Genomic DNA, 23,880 nt, shown 5'->3' on the forward strand with positions numbered 1-23,880 from the left:
GGGCCATGGGCCACATGATATTATAAGTTAATGCCCTTATACGGAATAGTATTTTTTTCCGTAATAGGTGGCTAACAATTATTCAGTCTAAGCCCTTTGAACTAGTACTAGCTATATCGGTTTATCCTCGCTTTTGATGGTGTCGACAGCGTTAGTTTTTATAGTTTTTGTTTTTATGAGTGTCGTCTGCTCAAAACGTTTGATGACCACCATCATGTTAACATTACATTATGGTCATTATGGTAAAACTAAATCTCATCATTATTACATATCCTACTACCTAATATGATTACATGTATTGCATCTTGGATATCAGGTGTCGTCATTTTGACCAACAAAAATACATGATTCATGCCTAATGCGGGATAATGAGCCATGTCGTATTTTTTGTAAACAAGAACGCCATTGGATCTAAAGATACAACTTTATATTCCACTCATCAGGAATATTTAAGGATTAAAAGTCTCTTTCTGGTGGTTCTATCGAGGATTAAGTTGAGTAGGGTATCGATATTTGGAATGGACCGCGAAGCGGTCCATGAAACAAATATCGATACCCTACTCAACTTTATCCTTCGATAGAACCACCAGAAGAGACTTTAATCCTTATATTTTGCAGTCTTAACTATTATTTTCATAGCTCAAAATTTACCCTTGATAGTGTTTATGGCATTTATAAGACTAAAATTGAATTATATCGTTTAGGTCCGACAGGTATTTGGAACAGCCACTCGAAGTGGCGGAAATTCCCGCCACTTTATCAATGAACATACAAATAAAATGAGTTCCGTCTGATGAAACATTTATCTGGGGTTTCCCGGTATGAAACTATAAATCGTTTTATTTATCTGTTTGTTAAAAACACCATGGTGCAAAGCACTTTGGTTTTAATCTTTTACTTCGTATGATTACACACGCTTACACAATTCATAACGTGGCAGGATATTTAACGTAGTTGTGACTCGGCGTCCGATTCAAACTGCCTGTGTCAAGGAGGTGTGACAAACAGAAAGTTTCTTCAATTTTGTGATAACTTGAGTTCTACTTTATCAGTTTGAAATTACTTGAATACACGGATGTTTACATAGTTCCATGTCATTATTTCCGGATTTTGGAGATTTTCAAATGTATCGGACGTCGTTTCGAGGAACATGTACAAACACAGGTAGGCCCACTAGGTAAAAGTTTACCGCTCTCAAAATGGTAGCTTATATTGATATTGTTGTTTCAATCACTTCAATAAATATTAGAGATATCTATTACAAGTATTGTAAAGCTATAATTGTAGGATTCCGTTTCATTGATATTTCGAAACACCCAAACGTACATTGTGTATGTAAGGCCTACTCTCTTCACAGTAGATAACGTACAGGACTTTTCTGTCCCCCGAGGCGAACAAAAATGCATTATCGTACTAGGTCGTTTTGGTTAAACTTATGCAACTCAAAGACTGATGTTGTCCTGACATATCTTATCCATTTGCGTACAACCAAAGCTGTTAAAAATACAAATAGGATGTAGATCTACATGTTGTAGCGAACAACACAGCCTCACCGACACACAACATGTAAACATTTACGACGTCATCGGAATGTGCAAAACTGTACATTGTACAACATTGTTTATTTATCATACGCACGGAAGCATTGCTCAAAGAGGTACGGTGGTAACATAAACAATGTAGCTTTTCTACATTTGTATTTACACACGTACATGTATATGTGTTCTAAAACCTATTTTGATACATGTACATGTTCATCGAACGTACGTTCGGTCCTGAAAATACCAAAAGTTTCTGATTTGGACCATCATAAATTCATCCGCGCGGCTCCAAATTACGCGTGACATACTCAATCTATCGAGAAATAAAGTTGAGTAGCCTTTGGTTGAAATCAACGGGGTTTATACTATCAATTCACCACTGACTGTAAATATATTGTAATAACTATCCTATTTTATACATTTTATTGTAAATAACTTCGCTGCTACTGAATTTCACGACTTCAATATCAATACAGATTCGCGAAGATTAAAGATGCTACATCGCTGATAAAATATGATATTTTTTTCTCCATCAAAACAGACAAATTAGTATTTTTTTCGGTATATAAAAATTATTTACTTTACATCATTTCTATCATTGAAAAGTATGAGCTTCGCTTATCACTTCAACATAAAAATATTCAAAATGATTAATTGTGTTCCGAAAACAAAGACCATGACACTATACGCTATATGGAATAGAGTACTGACTGCACATGCGGAAAAAAATTAAGCATCAGTTATTGTTCAAATAATGAATATCGTTTATGCTCCGTCGGCTGTGAAGCATCTTTAACGTGGCTATAAACCTTTTATGGAAATTCCTACCAATACATTTTACATATAATTTACGTGGGTCGCGAAATTCACGAAAGTAATTTGCACGCAAAAGTAAGTCTGTGTATAGTATGTTTAAGGAGAAAAACAATCCCCAAAAGCAAATGTTTCGTAAGGTTTCAAAACGAATATGTCTTAGTTAAATGTTCTGAAAGTAACAAGCGTTGTTTAAGTCGGTCTCCAAAGTGTGGTGGATGTGCGATGTAAGCAGGAAACAACCAATTAAATGAGAAATATATCTGTAGAAGATTGAATTTTTCAAAGCAAAATGCATCTTATTAAAATGGTTACCCTGATTGCAGATTGAGCTGAAGGACTTAATATCTTCGTATGCTTTCAAGTGTTATATAAAAACCTAGACATTAGTTGGAGAACACACAATTGATAACTATTATTTACTCAGCTGTTCTAATAATACATTACGAAACTTTAACACTGTGGTCTATGTAAAAACATTTAGTTGTTTGGTCTCTACAGACCCGGGATTGTGTGCAAATTTCAGGTAGCTTGGACTTGTTATTTATCATAGAGCAATATTACTAAAATTTGGCTTCTTTTTATTTTGTTTTGTGATTTATCGAAGCCAGTCACTCAAAAATATGGTAACCTAATGCACACTACCAAGAGCGAGAACTTACCGACCGTAAACGATGGATTGGCTTTGGATTTATTTTGTTCCCAATAAAAGTAAATTGTAGACGTCATCTATGTGTTTAACTTGCATGCCTGTGTGTTTTCCGCCGTGTATGTGTATGTTTTCTGATAATAGCATGGGTCAATGAATGCTACAATTAAAGCTTGTCAATCATTCGATGACATTAAACTTTTAGCGAACAAACAACTGCCCCGCTTCTTTTTTTTTTGGAAACGCTGCAAGAGAGAGTCAGTGAACTGTCCTATAAGAATAGGCGTTCAGTAAGTAATTAGAAAAATTTGAAAAATACCATATATATGATTAAGTAACAACTTATTATGAAAGAATATCCTTTGCATCTTTTATACAACGCCCTTTACTTAAAACTCCAAAGAATAATTAATTATTGACATGACCTATTCGTTGTTTGGTACAAAAATATAAAGATATGATTTAGTCCGTTTGATATTGTTATATCACTTACGATACTATTCCACTTAACACAGTTTTCTAAAACAATGTGAAACGTAAAGCATGGACCAACCACCATCCTGTAAAGTAACTACAAAGATGCAATGACAACACTATCTGCAGCCATTATCAGATGTCTATTACCCACTATCCCTAATACAAAATCTAATGATTCACAAACATTTGATATAGACATCAGAGCGGAACTAAACAACCAAAAATGCCTCGAGGACATCAGATTTAAATTCATTAAAGTATTTGCTGATTAGGAGATACATTCTTACTAGAAAGACGACTGATGTCTCAATCCGAAAACCAAAATATAGAAGACGACTCGGAATTTAACCTGCAGTCCCTATTGCATAATCTTAAAAGGCGACTAAATTTAGGATCTTATCTTTTCTCTTCTTCTTCCTAACTGACTTTATCTTTTTCTAATGCCTCCCTTGGTACCGCCTCGCTTTAGCATTGAGTTGAGTGTTCGCCCCTGTGAGGAAGGCTCTGGGTTCTGTTCCTGGCCGAGACACACCAAAGTCTATAAAAGTGGTAGTTTCTGCACTACATGTACTTAGCGCTCAGCATACAGGGAGTGGGACGACTGGTTCGCTCGTTGTCAGTATAAAGTGACCGGGTGGGGTGTGTTGCTTGGTGTCTTCGGCAGCAGGCTTCACTGAAATAGCATTATAAAAAGGGCAACAGTTCCACTATACAAGAAGACACAACACGTATACCGTAATCTCCCAAAACACGCACCTCGCACTTCATACACGCTACACACTGCATCCATGGGAGGCCGTCCTTACATGACCCTGGCTGTTAATAGGACGTTAAATTGATCAAACAAACAAACAAACTCACTAGTCAACAGCTTCAGATCATTCCTACTGTGTAAACAGATAGTGATAATCTTGCAAAAAATTAAGTCTATGCTTGTAAAACCGCAGGACTTTATTGAAATATTATCACTTGAGCAAATGCATGTCTAAAACTACGTGAAAAGGGGCATAACTGTTATAAAAACATTCATATGAATAAATTCCAACATTTGATATTGTTTTTTTAATTGTCGATGGCACATTAACGCTAAATAGACAGTAAGTGCTTATAAATAAATGGTAAAATGTATCAAATAAACAACATCAAGTTGCTACATTAAGATATTAATGTCTTTGTCTTTCTTCTTCTCTTTTAAGGTTTATTTTTTCCCACCAAATAGCGCAAATACACAGATACAGCTTTCTGTCACGGAATTCGACTGAAAAACCATTAAAATTCGAAAAGCTATCAAGCGAGGAAATTTTCATTATCAATCATTTATTGATTTTATATACAGAACATCAAAAGGTTTAGAGATCACGCTACGCGAATTCAAGTCCTTTCCAAATTATTGATTAACATAACATAACATAACATATCGATTAATATGTAAACTGAAGACGTCTGTGGAAGGCTTTGCGACAAAGTATTATTTTTTTCTATTTTCTTTCGTTTGAATGAACCCTGGTAAATAACCGTTGCATTTTTACATACACATATACATGTATATCTATACAATACTTGTATTACTAAATTAGTTGTCACTTAACACTGTCAGTATTGTCGTGTTAAATAAAAAATGTACATTACCCAGGGCAGTTTACATCAAGGTGAACATTATTTCGCCATGCATGCAAGGTAATCCTTGAGCGTTCTCTTTAGGAGTTACAATATCTACAGCAATGAAATAAAGTTTGTTTGTGTGCGTCTAATGATGATACTGATAAATTGGACTAAATATCAAAAGACAACACAAACCTATTATGGATCAAAGTTATACATGATAACATGATACAGCACACTTTGACACTGCTGACATGGGTGTCTTTCATGTTAATGCTTAGACATAATACTAATGAAAAGTTTTATCTGAGTGGTAGTTTCTTTTTAGTACTCAGCATTAACAGAATGGGACGACTGGTTTTCCCGTAGCTAGTATAATGTAACTTGGCGAAGTGTGCCTGTTTGCTGTCTTATATTACAAGAAGACACAACACGGATACACTGCAGTCTCCCAGAACACGCTCCATGCAAATATACTTGCAACATGTCATATTCATGGGAGACCGTCATTAAATGACCCTGGATGTTAAGAGGATTTTATGTAATCAAACAAACAAACACTGAGCGTAAATACGCGTAAATCCATCTTTTAATATATCTATTTAATCTGTTTTGTCGTTTTAGGCAGGAATATCCCATAATCAATTTGATTGGTGGAAAATCATTTTTACTTTTAGGTAGGATTTTAACGATATTTCGCAGTCATGCTGAATAAAATGTTAGCGAAAAAAATGTATTGTAGTCCGAGTGGATTAAATTCATTGAACAGCAGGTTAAAACAACAACAACAGACAAAAGACCTTTAAAATGACAACAAAATATGTCAATATAAATATTCACATTTTTTTACATAGAAAATTTAAATGTCATTTTTTTACCTAAGTACCCAGTTGGTCATTGAAGTGGATACATCATTACACTTTACTCGTTCAACAGGCATTAATGTATCTTAATCAATCTCATCTATTTTGGTCACTCTTTGAAAGTTGTTGTAAACATTTCTTAATGGCATTGAAGTAGAGCAGCATATGTGACGTCTTAATTCCTAATGGAATAGGCTAAAACATCCATCGTTTAACGTTTCTCTTGATGTCTTCCATTTAACAAAGATGGTACAAAGGCATATAATGTGCGTGGCCCCATTAGTAGACGAAGAGTACCCTTTTTCACTACAATCTTATTAGGACTCTTTTATCAAAGAGAGGTCTGGTTTTTCTGACAGGTCTTAATTGTTACATAATATTATTTGACACAGAGATTAATGTTTTCAGAAAATGACGTCAGTTTTACTAACAAGCAACATCTTCATTGAAGAGAAGATAACTCTGTCATATGTACTGACACAATATGTTTAGTTGTCAATTGTGTTTATCTACAAAGAAAAAAAAGATGTCAGACCAAAAATGAAGAAAACAATTCTCTGAAAAAAAAATCAATAAAGCTATTAAAATACAACTTGCATACCATCTTTTTCGTGAATTAGGTTTAATTGTATGCATGGCCATGTAAAGGTCGATATTTTTGATATCCAACATAGATCGATTGAAAATGTTTTATTGATAAGGATCGCATCATAATACGGACAAATGTGTCATGTCAAATTCTGAACGTAGCAAAGGACATTGCTAAGGGTATGCTTTATTTAGCCTCTGCAAAATTAATGATTTCATTTGACATTTGATCAAAGTTGAGATCGTTGTACATTAATTTTCATGATCTCGTAAATAAGTATTGCATTAAGACACGTTTGATAATTCCTATATCATGGACATTTGCGTAAGATGTTTATATATCCGAGAAATAAACATTTGATATACAAATACCTGTTTTCGCATTAGCATACGTAACAAGCTGTTTACATAATTATAACTGGTTTGTTTAGACAACAATCAATAATGACCAATACCAATATCAAAAGGGAATATTATTAATTAGATATTTACCGTAGGTAATTATAACAAGGTAAGCGCAACATGGGTATAACATACCTGATATGGATGGATATTGACATATAATGGTTACTATGGTGAATTTACTTAAGCTATCACGTGATGTACGTTTATATGTAACATAAAACAGCTTCAAATATCACAAGATTATTAATGTACTTGTAATTAAGTATGACATACCCATGAGAATCATTTTATAGTTGTTCAGTAAAAGTTTGATGACAAACTGTAACTAAACACGATGAAAGGGCACAGCTTAATAAACCTGTCTCCCCTGTGGTCGAGTTTAATTACCGAGGAATCAATGAAGGTTAAACTGTAATTTGTTGATGAAATAAACAGTCAGCTATTAAATGAACTAGTCGGAGAGTTGTTGTTGCTTCACGGGAATACGTATGTAATGGTTCAGCCTCCGGGTAAACGCAATAGGTCGATACCTCGCTCTCAATCTAGATCCGATCAATTGGTTTCGTATCAATGGAGAGGATCGTTTCGTATCAATTGGAAGGATCATTTTGCTAACATGAAATAACTTTTTACTGGTGACTTAATCAGATGAAAAAGGAAATGAGGTACTATTTGTGTGGAGAGAGACATTTTTGTTTGTAAAATCTTCTATTTAAAAATCGATAGTATATACGTCTATGTAAAAAATATCCAGTACGTTCTAACGAGTTAAAACAAATGTTGCGTGATGAAACTCAGCGACCGTCGTTTGCATCGCGTAAATGAACGTGCTATGTTCCATTCCATCACAGATAAGGAGAAACAGTGACAATGTGATATTTCTAAATGACTATTAGATTACCCATGGAAGTTTTACATGAAAATTGGAGTGTTAGAATAAGACCCGTAACTAGATGAAGAAGACCAAGCGTGTTGGATACAATACATTATCCAAGATTAGAGAATTATACTGAATGACAGATGAAAGGATATTGGGATTTACAGCAATGAAGCGTTTTGTTGTTTTGACATGGCTATAGAATTAAATTGAAGAAACGATGGTTGTTTACTCGAGTATTAAATATCACGTTTTGTACCGGAGTCGTACAGACAAAAAGAAAATCACACAATATAATTGAAGGACGACACCCAAACCGTTAAATATCAAATATTTGTTATTGAATCGTACGAACAAAAACGAGTGGAAAGTATTCAGCATTAACAATACCAAATACATTGTCTATCTAGATACAAATGTACTTCAAAATTGAAGTGCGTGTGATTGAAATGCTATTAAAATTAATTTTTAATAAATCATTATATATTACTGTGTTGTAATGACGATGAGGCCGTTTGGTTATTCTTACCGACAGATATTCTACCTTCCCTGGAAGTCACATCTCATCAAGTATTGACATCCGATATGTTTAAATGAATAATTAATTCATTTTTATTGATGTGCTGGATGTATACTACAAATATTTGAAGTATTACCTATATAAGCTAAGACTGCGTTGGTGATTCGCCTGCGTGATTTCAACAGTAAACATGGACGCTGTTGTAACTGTGGTTGTGTTGTGGATAAGTGTTTTCTCGTCATCAGATGGATCGACAGTCTTAGATATAGGTAAGTAATTGAGTAGCTTTACACTTGGTAAGTAGTAATTGTATTCAATCATCCACTATAATAAACAACACAATTATGTAAATGCATTTCCCTGCGACAAAGATAATGCAACTGCGAATATAGGTAAGTGTTATTTTTATAATGTGGAAACTGTTAAAAACGTTGCTATTAAACGTTCTATCAACATGTATGTTCCTATGGAAAGAACCTTATTGTATGATAGTTGTAATAAACTCTCTTTCGCGGTTACATATTTTTCGCGAAGATAAACATTTGCGTATTTTAAATTATATGACTATAAATTCCTATCGGTATCAATGATGTGTAAGATCATGAAAAAAATCTTGCGAGAAACTATTTGGATCGCGAAATTCGCGAAATTATATCATACACGAAAGAAAATTGGTTTACAGTACTTAGTCCTTGGGAGAAATATTCACGCAGTGTCAATTATACAATATCTATAAGTTGAAATTTTGCCCCACCCTACCCGCCTCAATACCTTCAACAGCAACTTTATCATCAATATTCTTAATGTTCAATTTGTCCTGCTAAGGAGAACACATCTGACCTACACAATTGCTAATAAGGAACTGCTGAAACCTAAAATTACATTAACACATAACAGGGAAGGAAAATGCGGTGTAAAGACTTGTTGGAAATCAACACATTTTCGCGTATTTTGCAGGCGAGTGGAAATCGCGAAAAAGATCTTCGCTGATTTTTTTTTCTTACACAAGTGAAAAGGAAAAATAGAGTCTAGATCGCAAAAATAATTCGTCGTAATAGGTCGTTCTGTAGCAAACATCTATTACGATAGTATATTGCACAAATAAACCAAGGGCATGGCAAGCAATCAGGATTTAATGACCATTCACGGCTCTGGACATGTCTACGAGCGAGACAATTATTAACTTAATTTTTTCTTATTATACTGTATTATGCATAAGAAGAGGACTAACTTTCTATTACTGACGGATCTAAGAAAATGTTAATATTATCTCATATTAAGATTATTTAGATGTTTCAATATTAATATTTAGCTTTAATTATCACATTATATATATATGTATTCTGACCTTTTGCTGTATCAATTCAAAGATATATATATGAAACCCATTATTAAACATACAAAATAAGCATGGTTGTTATAAAGTAATGGAAGAAATGGATAAACGCTTAGGAAGGTGATGATTATTCTCAACCTATTTTTGTTCGAAAATGAAAATCATACGTGCAAATACCTTGATTTAGTTATTTTCTGTTTCTACCATCGTCTGTATACATTTATGTGATATAATGTCCTTAAAGATGGTTAAAATGAAAGTTTCAAAATTACTTTTTGCTTTAATTACACATGTATCGTGCATATCAAACATAAGTGAGACATCCATCCTAAGTAATCTTACCCTCAAAAGAACATAATCAATCCAGTTCTATATTTCCCCTATTATTCTCTTTTTGAAAACGATAATATTGGCATACACTATCAAAATGAAGTGAATAAACTTCAATATGCAGCCCTGGGTATTACTATACGAAACAAATAATATTAACGAGGTCAGTTAATACTTTCTTCTGAACACGACGAATAATACTACATACTTATTGCATCTACCGTCGTAACAGAGTACGTACGTAATCAACTGTTCTATTAATGTTTTATTCAGGAACAACCTATACTTGTGATCAATGATTAGTTCCTGTTTTCGTATATTGGAACGTTCAGAATCAGAAGAAAAACATGTTAACTATTCCCAGTATTATCATGGGAATAGTTTTTTTATTGATCTGAGACCTGTGATAGATATCATTGCTAGTCGACGCACCTAACAAATACCTTCACACACGTGTTAAATAATAAATATCGTAAAATTAAAAGGAAGTCCAATAAGACAATCATTCGAGCTATATACATAATTAATGAACCATCAAAGGCTAGAAACCAGTATCTGCTGATTACACTGGTAACCTATTATTATCGACTGCAACGATGATTATGGTGAAAAAAGTACAAATGTGGTATGAATAGGACACATTTACAGATCACATCCAATAGAGGTAGGATATCTAACTTCAGGTTACCTAGTTTGGTTCTGAATGTGTTAAAGCTGACAATGCAATTTGAAGACATTCGTATTGTGATGAAAATGACCTCTGTATATTCACAGACACACAGGGGCCATCTGCAAACTATTTGAAAGAAAACGTTTGATATACAGACTACAGACCATTTGTAGCAAAACATTTCATATACAGGGATTATCTACAAACCATTTTAAAGAAAACATTCGGTATAAAGGGGACATCTGCAAACCATTTGAAAGAAAACATTTGATACACAGGGGTCATCTGCAAACCGTTTGAAAAAAACATTTGATATACAGGGGCCATCTGCGACCATTTGAAAGAAAACATTTGATATAAAGGGGACATCTGCAAACCATTTGAAAGAAAACATTTGATATACAGGTATCATCTGCAAACCATTTGTGGAAAAAAAACCATTTGATATACAGGGGCCATCTGGACACCATTTGAAAGAAAACATTTGATACACAGGGGTCGTCTGCAAACCGTTTGGAAAATAAACCCATTTGATATAAAAGGGTCATCTGCAAACCATTTAAAACAAAACATTTGATATACAGGGGTCATCTGCAAACCATTTGAAAGAAAATATGTTGATATACAAGGGACATCTGCAAACCATTTGAAAGAAAACATTTGATACACAGGGGCATCTGCAAACCATTTGCAAGAAAATATGTTGATATACAAGGGATATCTGCAAACCATTTGAAAAAAACACCATTTGATTTACAGGGGTCATCTGGACACCATTTGAAAGAAAACGTTTGGTATACAGGGGTCGTCTGTAAACCATTTGAAAGAAAACATTTGATATACAGGAGACAACTGCGAACCATTTTTTAAAAGAAAACCTTTAATATACCGGGGTCATCTGCAAACCATCTGAAAGAAAACATTTGATATACAGGGGCATCTGAAACCATATGAAAAAAAAATGATACACTGGTGACAACTGCAAACCGTTTATAAGGAACATTTGATAATAGGAGTCATATGCAAACCATTAGAAAGAACATAATATCTCAATATGAATGTTTTTACGTTTTCATTGTCGTCTTAAAGCAAGCATCATATGTCTAGCTTCAATGCAGAAAACAATTGGCTATGAAATACCTATTGTAAAAAAATATATTCTTATAAAAACCCCTTTATATGGAATGCCGCGGCAATCTGTAACATTATCGTTGAACTACATTGTACTTAGTTTGTAGGTACATATAATTACTGTTAGACTGTCGTAAAATAAATATTAAAAAGGAAATGTGCCTATCCCTTGTGACAACACCTTACAATAACGTTACTGGTGAAACAGAACCACTAGATAATGTAATTAAGTGTCAAGGACACGCCTGAGTGAGATACTATAAGTATAGGTATGTTGCAAAATTGTATAAGGCTGATATTTTTAATTAACAGTAAAGTCATGTTACCCACCGGAATTGTCAGTGTTTGTTTAAAATGTCATCCTTGTAATTCACCTGGTAAATGTATTTCGTGATCACCATGACATATTTAATGGTAAAGTTTTTTAGGAGCCATACACATATGAAAATACCCGAAATCAAGTGTTTCCGTAAATATCAACCCGTGTGACGACTCGATTTTATCTACAGTAGCTCAAAATAAAAAAATGAAAAATGGTACAAACTATGTCTAGAACAGAAATTAAAAAAAAAATTAATGTGCAGAAAAATATTAAATGATATGAATTGTTGACTTTTGCAATGAAGTTCAAAACAGGATTGAAAATATTCAGATATCAATTCAATGTCTACTGTTTTACCTGGATTGTCAATCTGGGTACTTACAGCCTGGTTAAAAAATGTGCATTCCTCACATGTGGCCAAAGGTGCTATTTATGGATATACGCGCAGAACAAAAATGTAGATCAACAAAGAAAATCGCGAATTAGACAAATAGACGCGATAGATAAGGAAAAAAACTGTGTCAATTTGGTTACATGGCGCTTAGTACATCCTTACTGATCAGTGACCAATTATTCTCAACCTCGTCATCGTGTGGATGGGAAGTATTTGTAAGACTACACATTAAACATTATCTTTTGGAAACCTGCTATCAAATCAGAAGATGACTTGATAGCGTATGTTGATAAACTGCTTCATATTGATCATCGTCTATACTTTATATACAGGATAAATGTAACTACACTCGAAACAACTGCTCAAAAGTGCAGCACGACAAGATATAATCCAGTCGTTGTTTTAACTGTACAACAAAGGTATATATGATGCATCCTGGTCTCTTTATTTCAGAAAACATTAAAATTAAACTAAAGGTAAAAAAATGTAGCATTTAAAATACGTCATTATTGAGTGATATTGTCAAGGTGTTGTGTTCATTTGCTAGAAAGTTTGATTACTTATATATTCCTTTGTTTATTTTGCAAAATTAATAATATAAAAAGGTAACAGATCAGTCATTACTAAGTCTGTTGATTGAGTATATTTACACTGATTATGTTGATTTGACGCTTTTCAATTGAATCCTGGTTACAAATTCACACAAAGAGAAAACACAATATAATATGGCTAAAAATCTCCCTCTTCATAGGTGTGATTACACAAGATTGTACCGGAAGTGATACATCCAATCAGACCTTGACCTCCACAACATCCTGGAATGATCAGCTGGACATACAGCTTCACTGGACATGTATTGATAACGGGGAAAGTTATACCATCCTTCGATCAGGTCAGTAGACTGCCCTAAATTATCTTTAGTCCACTTTGATTTGCTGCATATCCTCGATATTCCAGTGGTTACTATCACTGGCGATCAGGTCAGTAGATAGACTAGATTAAGCTTAACTCAAAAGATTCGGATAACGGTACACTGTATGATTTTGAACGTTGCTCTCTGAATATCTTCAAAGAAAATCTCTAGTTACCTGGGATTGGTCAGTATAACATGTTCCAGGGGTGGATACTACGACAGTGATAGTAACATCTGGAGTATCAACAATGATCTTAATGGCAGTGTTATAATAATATGTTGGTGGATTTGTGTACGTCAAATTAAGAACCGAGATAGGAATGAACGTGCTATGTTTATGAAATTGATGGAAACCATAACCAGAGAACAAAACATTAACCTATATTAAAAAGCTGGAAACTGACAATTTTGTGCTATAGTAATAATGTATACTGTATTTATATCTGCAGTAAAGGACTTTGGATACGAGAAAGTGGATCTGATCTTACTTACGGAGAGTCAGGGTGAGATAGATGTTTTATCCCAACAGTTTCCGGGTAGTGTTCCAGTGCTTAACCTTGGTGATGTCAAACCCTCAAAAGATGTTGTCAAAACAAGGGTCTCTCAGACCACGACATCATATAACGTTGATACCGAGCAGACACTGCAATGTCCATTGCCTTCCAACGTGAATAAAGAGTTACTTGCTCCTATCAAAAACGATTACAAACTGACTCTTCTGGGCTCAAATTTTCTCGCCGTCGTGCATCAACTTCAGTGGAAAGCGATCATCATTCTCTACGAAAAATCACTAGGTAAGACTAAAGCGGATACGATTTCTGATTTGTATAATGACAATTCAAGATGAATTTTACAACTGGGTTTTAATGGTGCAAGACCGTCGACGAATGGTATTATGTATCTAAAAAAGACAGGAAGAGACGAATTAGTATTTTTCTTCAGTAATAAAAGTTACCAGTACTTGCTTTACACTACTACTATCAATGAAAAATCTGAGATTCTTGTCAAAAATAACGGTACAATATTTGATGAGATACTTATGCAGACCACACAAGTATAACTAATTGTTTTAAATGCATAATTTGTGTTAATTATACATATACCTGGTATATATATATATATATATAAACAATTAAACATCAATTATTGCTAAAATGTTAAAAATTGGTTATGTTCTGCCGGCTGTGGAAATTTTTTAATGTATAATGAGAATAAAGAACATGATTTGAACTGAAAACAATGATTAACTTAAAATGAAAAAAAAAATCAACCTTTACTTTGCCCTTGACAATTAGTCGATCTGATTGAAATATAGATCATTCTAATACTAGTTTGTACTCTGTATATGGATATATACAGTATAACATAGTATATTACGAACGGTTGATTTATATTTTGAACGATATAAAACTCAACCAAATATTCTTTGTCATCGCAAAGTACATTTTAAAATATAAAAATTATTCTCAGGAAACGTTATTTTACCAACGTTTGCATGGTAGGTTATTTGATATACTTTCTAAATGACCTCTTGTTTTATACATTTTGTTCAATAGTTGGATGCTTCAATATATTATTATCTTTTTATAATGGGTAAGTTTAAATGTATTTACGGTATTAAACACTGAATTGCGCTAATTTGTATTCGCGCTAATACATTATAATATAATTATTTTTTCCGCATTTACGCTAAAATATGTACGTTTAAATCTTTCTGCAGTGTTTTACTTGGACCAGATGATGCGAACACTATCGGACAGTGGGGTGTTTATATGGTCCCACGAAATTGACGGGATGACTAAAAACCAGTTTTTTAATTTGCTTCAAAATATTGACGCCAAGAACAAAGACACAAACGTCAATATAACCATCATATCCTATAAAACTCTTGCGGACGACATTTTAACAATGGTAAGTTAAAAAAACACACACACACACACACACACACACACACACACACACACACACACACACACACACACACACACACAACACACACACACACACAGTTTGAAAATCGAAGTTCATAAGAAAATAAAAATTAATTCTAGAACCATTGGTTTTCGATGATATCTTCAATATTAGAATGATCGCTTCATAGTGAATAACAGGTTTCTGTTTACGTCTTATTAAGTGATATATTGAAACAGCTTTGAAAACCGAACAACATGATTTTTTCTTCATTTTGTGTTATTAAAATGATTTCATGGAGTGGACTGTTAGAGAAGCATGTGTGTTGTTTTAGATAACAGTATGATTTGAACATTAACAATTGTCACACTCTCCAAAAACAATTGCAATTAAAACAAACATTCAGGCGTTGAAATGACCAAATTTTCGAATACATGTATGGACTATCACTTTATATATAGGCTGGACAGTATGTCCATGAGAACAACAGACGCTCTTCAATGAGTCTGCGTTCCCTGTGGCTCGTCTTTCGATTAGATGACGACGATAATTTGGAAGGAATACGGAATCTGACGGAGGATATTGACAACGTAGCCGTAGTTACTCTCCCAAACTTTATAACGGATAGGGTTATCAGTGATGGGGTATGTAATTTATTTGTGCAATGTTTTATTTTGTGCAGTGTTTATTATTGACCAATATATCCAAAAGTCGAAGGAAATAACACCCATATCGAATATTTAATATTCGTTCCATTTTTAAAAAGAACAAAAATTGTTAAAAAATTGTTAAAGAGTAGTGAAAAGTAGTTTGAATGAAATATGAGCATGAACGTAATATGCGCGTTATATTAAATTTCAAAAAACGTTTTTTTGTGTGTTTGAAATTGTTTTAATGAGTCGAAATGAAACAAGATGGGATAGTTACATCACAATATTTACATAAAGAGTACATCGAAAAGCTCTGTGCACGTCAAAGGTATTAAAGTGCAAAATATCCTATCAAATTCACATATTAAGCTGAAGTATTAACGAACAATATTTGTTGGAGCTTCATTTATTTCCAACAAAATTTGGTAATTCAATATTACTTATGCTTAATACGATAATATGTAATACTCAGAACTTATCGATCGCATCTATATAACAACCACTTGCTAAATATGACAACTTTTTCTCAAATGTTCAATTTCAACACAATTAGCCGTCTACAAATAACTTGGCTATAATATACAAATGTGACTATAGATATTTAACTGCCTAAATACACTTTAACAAAGCTATGGAAATTTTCACACAATAGTGTTTCCTATAATATGATTAAAATAATGGTATTTATGTGAAGTGTCATTTTTGTCACACCTTAATTGAAAAATCGATAACATCTAACATAAAGTGTGTTACAGTGAACGGCTCATTGAATGTCACGCAAACTCATTGATCTTACTGTTACATGTACATTTAGTAATGCGTAACAAATGTTTGGTCTCTAATATAAACAAAATTATCGACGCAAACTTTTTTGGTAATGAATATGGGCTGTTATCTTTCATAGAATTTATATCATTTACCTCATGGTATCTGATTCTTTTGATAAAAAAAACCGAATTGATAAATAAATGAAAAATGACAATAAAAATGACAAAAAAACCCTTTTAGAAAGTTATTGCAAAAAGATGATTTTGTATTAAGTAAATAATGATTCGTGCATGCGATTTATCTTATTAATTGATTTATATTTTACAGAGGATAGACGTACTCCAACTCCTGAGGAAAACGGTGTACACACTTGGGTCTAACTCTACAATGATGACAATAAATCAAACGGACTTCATTCAAATTTTTATTGAACATCTGCAAGAGGTAATCTGTTAATTGTGTTTTGTTTTGAATTATAATTTGCTGTTTCTGCAACCAAACTTGATTCATTGGAAAATTAGTCTCCGTCATGTTGAATTCCCAAGAAGTAAATGATCAAGGTGCATTCTGCTAAAAAAATCGCATTTTGCATAAAGTAAACATCGCTGTTAATGACGTTTCTTTTCCTAAAAATAAACTACACGATATTTCAACTGATAAACATAAAATCACAATAATTTGAATTCATATTTGAAAAATACTGAAACCATTTCTGTTTGTTTTAAACTAATTACGCCAAATAATTTGATGCGCCTTCAACAATTACAATGAAAACTACCGAAGTGCGATGACACATAATACCTTAAGTTATGCTGATCAGAGATTTTTTGAAGAATGAGGGTATCTATTATTGCATGTACGTTCCAATAGAATTTGTCCAAACCGGTTCATGTCGTATCCAGATCCAAGTGTATTCCAACGTAATTGTATGGTAGTTCCCTTCCTAATTTATAGTATTTAGTATTTATAGTCCTAGTTTTACTGTTTAGATAAGCTTCACTGTATTTTATTTGCTGATAAGGTTATATTTTTTTCAGAATTTATGACGCGACAGTCATATAAAATTCGTAATGGTCAACAGCTGCTCACAAGAGAAATTATGACAGAATGTCTGACGAACAGACGCCATATTGGGCAAAACTAATCGCCCCACGATCTGTTTGTTTTTACAGCAGCAGCTACAGCGTTGCCATTGGTCGTCTGTTCAAACTCTCATGTTTACGTCAGAGGGCCGTAGTTGGAGTAGTGTTGGCTATGTATCTATCGGTGGACAAACGGCCTTCTTTGCCGAGATATTTCCAAATATGGCATTAGGCTTCAATGGTCGCAGATTCCATGTCACTACATTGGAGGTTAGTATCCACTAACACTTTTTGCTTATTAATTGTCCGATGTCCAAATAATCTTTATGAAAGGTCTTAATGTCCTCTACACAAATTGTAAATTTCATCTTACTGGGGTATTAGATTTTCCCCTGGGTAGGGCCTCAAATCAACTATAATTCATATAGTGTAAACACATTTATGAACTTTATTTACCCTATTTTAATAGACATTAAGTCAAATTTGATGGATTCAAGTCAAATTTGATGGATTCAAGTAATCTTGATTGAACACACTTGTATCACTTATTGGAAGTAGACTGTATTATAAACTGAGTGAACGTGATGTTATTGCCTATGTAATAAGTGATGAATGTGGGCTATGTGAAGTGGTGTGGTGAGTGAAAATCCCCCTGCCCCCTCCCTTCCTGTGTGAGGACCTTTGTTATATTTTTGAAGGCTGACACCATTTTCATCATCACGACGTTATGATCACTTCAGATACTTTAAAGAAATATTGTACAAAACTGTAAAATAATAGATAATTAAATAAATCGCATTTTCATTATCTTCATAATGCTACGATATAATTCGTTTACGCTTTTATTGATAAATAAATTGTACTTTCAGTGGGCACCTTTTGTTATGGCCTTACCAAACAACACATACACTGGTCTTTGTTTTGACCTCCTTGACCATATGGCTGCCAGCCTGAACTTCACGTAAGGAAACAACTTCGATTGTTTATCTCTATTGTCACGTAACGATCTAATAAAAAAATAACGATAACCAAGAAAAAGGTTATATTGTTTAATTGTACAAAGCTATAGATCCGAGTTCCGATAACCGCTTACTGCACACTAGTCTTGATTCCTTAATTATGAAACATCTAGGACCAAGGTTTTCCATTATTACTACTTCAACTGATGTATCTGATACATTCTAGATATTCCAGGGGATGTTATCACTGCCGTTATATCAACCCCTGGTATATGTCATAGCAACACTGAAGATTATGCGTATGACAACTAAATTGATAAATCTAATAAAGATACATAGTATTCCTTTGAAGTTGAGCGTCGCTCTCTGTATTTTCAAAAGATGCCACTGCAGACCTTTGATTGATAAGGTTGTTCCTCTTGAAATGCCTTCAGGTTCGCTATGACATGGCATGTTGGTATGTATATTATGACAGTGATAGTAATCCCTATAGTGTATCGATGAATTACTTAATATAATCCATTGTTGAGGTGACTTTTTAATTGGTTTAGGTATGACGTGACAAACCCTGAAGATGGCCAATGGGGCGTACTCAACTCCAACGGAACTTGGACCGGCTTGGTCGGCCAATTAGAAAGATGGGTTTGTAGTAACTTTAGTTAGTATATTCATTTTCACGTATTCATGTATTAAAACTTTTAACAACGATCTAAAGTTGCATTTATAGCTTATGATTTAAAAGCTTTATTAATAATAATACTTGTATTTGAAACGTTTTCACAACAATTTATTTTTGAGAATTCTGATATAATCCACGCAAACCATGGTTAACAGTTTACGCTAAGTTTGGTTAATTTTCTTCGACTTTTACCTCCAAACGACACACAATGTTTAAAAACTCTTTAAAATATGTTGTTTGATCTCGTTTTGCCCTATCAGAGGTACCTCCGTATGCTTCACGCCGTCAGTAATGATAAGTAACTCTGATATATCAAAATGATGACTGATATAATCCAGTTAATTCAGTATAAAAGGCTTTTGGTCGATATATCATCTCTTTATCTATAAATCTCAATTCCCTGCAGCAAATAAGTGTCTTGGGAAACAGCACAGATACATAATGGATGTAGAATTCACGCTAGATTCGAATTATTGGAAGAACTTTGTAGTTTGACTATATCCATTTGCCTAAGCATTGACAATCAACAAATGATTCCAATTTTCCAATTCGCCCCGAGGAAGAAGTATATGAGTAAAGATCGTGTATAGGGAATAAAAGCGTCATACCTAAACTTATCAATATTGGTTTGGCTGATAGAGTTACAAATTTGTTCATAGGCTATTTATATAACAGAAAACAAAATGTTGTTATTGAAATATATGATAGAAAGGAAACAAAATGCTGATATTGAAGAGTTTAAATAAAAAAATGGTATTCCTCAGGGTTCTATCATAGGACGTTTTTAATTTACATAAATCATTTCGTAAATTATATAATATTTTTTTTTTAAATTACTTGCTGATGACACTTCAATGTACATTGTATATATTAGCTGAAACACCTTCACTGGCAGCAGAACATCTTTAAAAAATGTTTTGGAAACCCAAATTTTAGTCATTGTATGGTCTGTTTCTAAAAAAAGGAATAATCCTGAGCATCCAGATTTTTATTTTAATAGAAAATGTATTGTCATATAATCATCAGTGCGTTACCTTTTCAAGTGACTATAGCTTAACTATTCGTTTTGACAATGTCATCAAACAAGCAACGGCACACGTGATATCTGAATAATATAATTTAATGTTTACAGGTAAAGTTAACAAATAGTACATTTTGCTTTTATTTGACCTCGTTTAGAATACATTAATGTTGTGTTATATAACCTTTGTTTGGTATATAGTATTAATTGGAGAAGCTATTGACATAGTCGTATGAATAACTATTCCAGTATATAAAAATATATCTGAAGTAAGATAATTCCAGGTTTCCGAGGACATTGCTTGGTTTGAAATATTGACGTGTTGAATTGCTAGTCAATTCGAAAAAAGCCCGTTTTCTGTAAGGCTAAAGTACTAAATTAATGGCAGCAATTAGAAGGTACTAAATAATGCTTATTGAATAAAGCCAACAAATGTTCCAATATAGCTTAGTACGTATCAAATAGCTTCTATAATGTATAAGTAATGCCCATAGTCTTATCAAAATCTACAAAAAGGTAATTGCTTTCCCTATGATGATGTTACAAATATGACTATAATGTCTTTGTTGATATATCATTGATTTGTCTGACATACAATGTATAAGATTATGAAGGGTTTGAATATATTAGCATTTCCGTCAAAACAAGACTTTTACTACACATGTTTATCTGATTTTCACAACTTAATTTCGAACTCTGATGGTTTTCAATAGATAATAGAAATAGCATGTCCAAATTTTCGTCCAGTCACGACGGAAAACTTTAAAACCCACCAATTAAAAAATTTGATGCTGACAGGAAGTGGACTTAGTAGCGGCACCATTATCAGCACAAGCTAACCGGGAGAAGGTGATGGACTTCACATATTCTTATTACATTGACTATACGACCATCCTGATGAAGAAGCCAGACCCGTATGAGAAGAAGTGGCGAACCCTGATAGACCCGTTCAGTGAACAGCTTCTCCTCTGTGTTTTGTTATCCCTGCCCGTAATGTCACTGCTGTTGTTCCTTTTTGAGCGATTCAGTCCGTACTACGTTAGGGATGAGGAAAGAGAAGGGATGAGTGGTCTGCATACGTACCAGGACGCCTTCTGGTACATGTACGGGGCTCTCCTCACACAGGGTAAGGAGCATGATTCATTTTCACTGATCATTGAAATACTTTTCAATTTTTTAAAGTCTGAACTCTAATAAAATAAATCTATATATGACTTAGTCAAATAACGCTTGTACTGATATTCGACATGCAAAATAACAGAAATTACACTAAAGATCAAACTTATTTTAAGGTTTATTTGATAAAAGTTTGGAACGTCATACTTATTTCATCATCGATGGGGCATTTATCTTCATCCCTGACGACTTACATCACCATTTCATCATCAATAAAACCATCATACATGTATCAAGTCATTTACATCTTAAGCACAATTTAGCAATACATTTACTTGTTAAACATCTGTCAACTTTCGTCACTGTGACATCCAAGATCAAATGAACCCTTTCCGTTCATATATCATTTACCGTAATACAATTTTGTCCTTTTGCAGGAGGAGAACATCTGCCACAATCCCAAACAGGACGTACCCTTTTGAGTTCCTGGTGGTTGTTTTGTATTATCATGATGGCTACATACAGCGGTAACCTGATTGCCTTCCTTACTGTTACCAAGGATAAGCCGCCATTTTCTACCGTAGCAGGGATGATACAGAATGACAACTACCGTTGGGGGACCATAGGTGGCAGTTCATGGATCGACGCGTTTAACGTAAGAACAGATTCAATTCGAGTCTTTCCATCTAAATTATTATTGAAATAGCTACTTATTTGGCATTCCTAACGCCATGATTTGAGCTTGATCTTGACTTGATTTAGACAAAGATTTTTTCTTTAAATATATGTTGAGTTTACCTTGTCCTTAATTTGAATAAGTTTAAGTTTGCAGAACGAATAAACAGTATTTAACATATCATTTATAAACAGATGAGCGATATTGAAGTATTTAAACATGCCTTATACGCTATTCGTCTCATCATGTTAGATGTATAATTACTTTTTCTCACTTTGATAAAATTTGTTGATACTATCCCATTTGCATAACTGAAAAAAGATTTGCCTTTTCTTAGGCAACAAAACATCATCTCAAGTTTCTGTTAATGCCAACCAAAACACAGTAAAATCTATCCGGTTAAGTAGAAAATAGTAAATAAGAAGAATACAATAATTTGACAGTCGTTTTTAAAAGCCGGTTTATTTTTTGTACCTTTCCTTTTGGTGCTTCATCGATAACCCAACCCCTAGTGCATTGGTTACAGGAGACACGTGTTTCGACCTTCATGAAAGTGTGGGAAGGGATGCTGAGATTCAACGCCAGCGACCCTAGTACACTGAGTCCAAAATCAAGTGTGCATTTCGAGAAGGTGTTAGCGGGAGACAACTACGCTTACATCGGAGACAAAACGCAAATGGAAATAAAAATGGCAGAAGAATGTTCTCTCTTAATGGCGGACGACGAATTTCTACCATTACAATATGCTTTTGGATTTCCCAATTTTTCGCCTTACACAAAATTATTTTCAGATGAGTAAGTTCATTTTTTTTATATATATTTATATTTTTTCCACTTTACGTAGCTAGCTAATCAACCATTTACGAAAGACAATGTATGTGCGATACCTCCGAAATAATACCTTTCAAAACCAGTGCTTTAAATAAATATTTAATATCAAATATCAAGACTAGTTCATCGACTTCTTAATACTATATATTTGAATAGTTTTGAATGATTAAATCAAAGATACAAAATAAATCTTACTTATTAAATTGTTGTTGGTAGAAATATATCAAAATACTTAACATGTTATTGATATGGTCTTTGTTTTCTGTATTCAGATTACTGTACGTGCACGAAAGTGGATTGTTGCATATATGGAAAACACGTCGATGGCCCCAACGCAGTTTTTGTGCCAGTGAGATGGTTACTGTCGCTAAAACTATAACCCTTATGGATGTTCAGAGTGCCTTTTACCTCATCGGGATTGGCGTTGGTTTAGCCGCGCTGGTGTTTGGCTTGGAAAAGTTCGCTTATTGGTACAAGATCAAGGTCAAAGGTCGAGACGAGAAAAACAAATTAGATTTCAATGTCGTAAATATTAAAAATTTGGATCCTGACCGACCAAGTTTGTAAAAAATGTAAATAGTGTTTCTCAAACAATTCATAACATGGTTCATGAGGTAAATATCTTTCTTAAAGCAAAATTCCTCATCAACATTAGTTATCTTTATTTCGAAAAAGCAAGCAATTCGACTTAACACGTGGCAACTTAATCTTAATTGGATAACTTGCAATGCTTTGTCCGACCTTTCCCCATAAAAT

At 33.6% G+C, this 23,880-nt stretch overlaps 1 protein-coding gene across 1 annotated transcript; it reads left to right on the forward strand.

Moving 5' to 3' along the window:
• The first annotated feature begins 7,509 nt into the window (after positions 1-7,509).
• LOC138321544 (glutamate receptor ionotropic, delta-1-like) lies at positions 7,510-23,868 on the forward strand. Its single transcript, XM_069265293.1, has 13 exons — positions 7,510-8,604; positions 13,270-13,410; positions 13,881-14,225; positions 15,152-15,342; positions 15,804-15,986; positions 17,088-17,204; positions 17,933-18,112; positions 18,712-18,803; positions 19,353-19,443; positions 21,300-21,627; positions 22,055-22,272; positions 22,820-23,088; positions 23,397-23,868. The coding sequence occupies exons 1-13, from the start codon at positions 8,526-8,528 to the stop codon at positions 23,689-23,691; spliced, it is 2,529 nt and encodes an 842-aa protein (XP_069121394.1). The 5' UTR covers positions 7,510-8,525; the 3' UTR covers positions 23,692-23,868.
• Positions 23,869-23,880: the final 12 nt, after the last annotated feature.

Source organism: Argopecten irradians, chromosome 4 (genome assembly GCF_041381155.1).
Source record: "Argopecten irradians isolate NY chromosome 4, Ai_NY, whole genome shotgun sequence".
In the NCBI taxonomy this organism is placed as follows: Eukaryota; Metazoa; Mollusca; class Bivalvia; order Pectinida; family Pectinidae; genus Argopecten; species Argopecten irradians.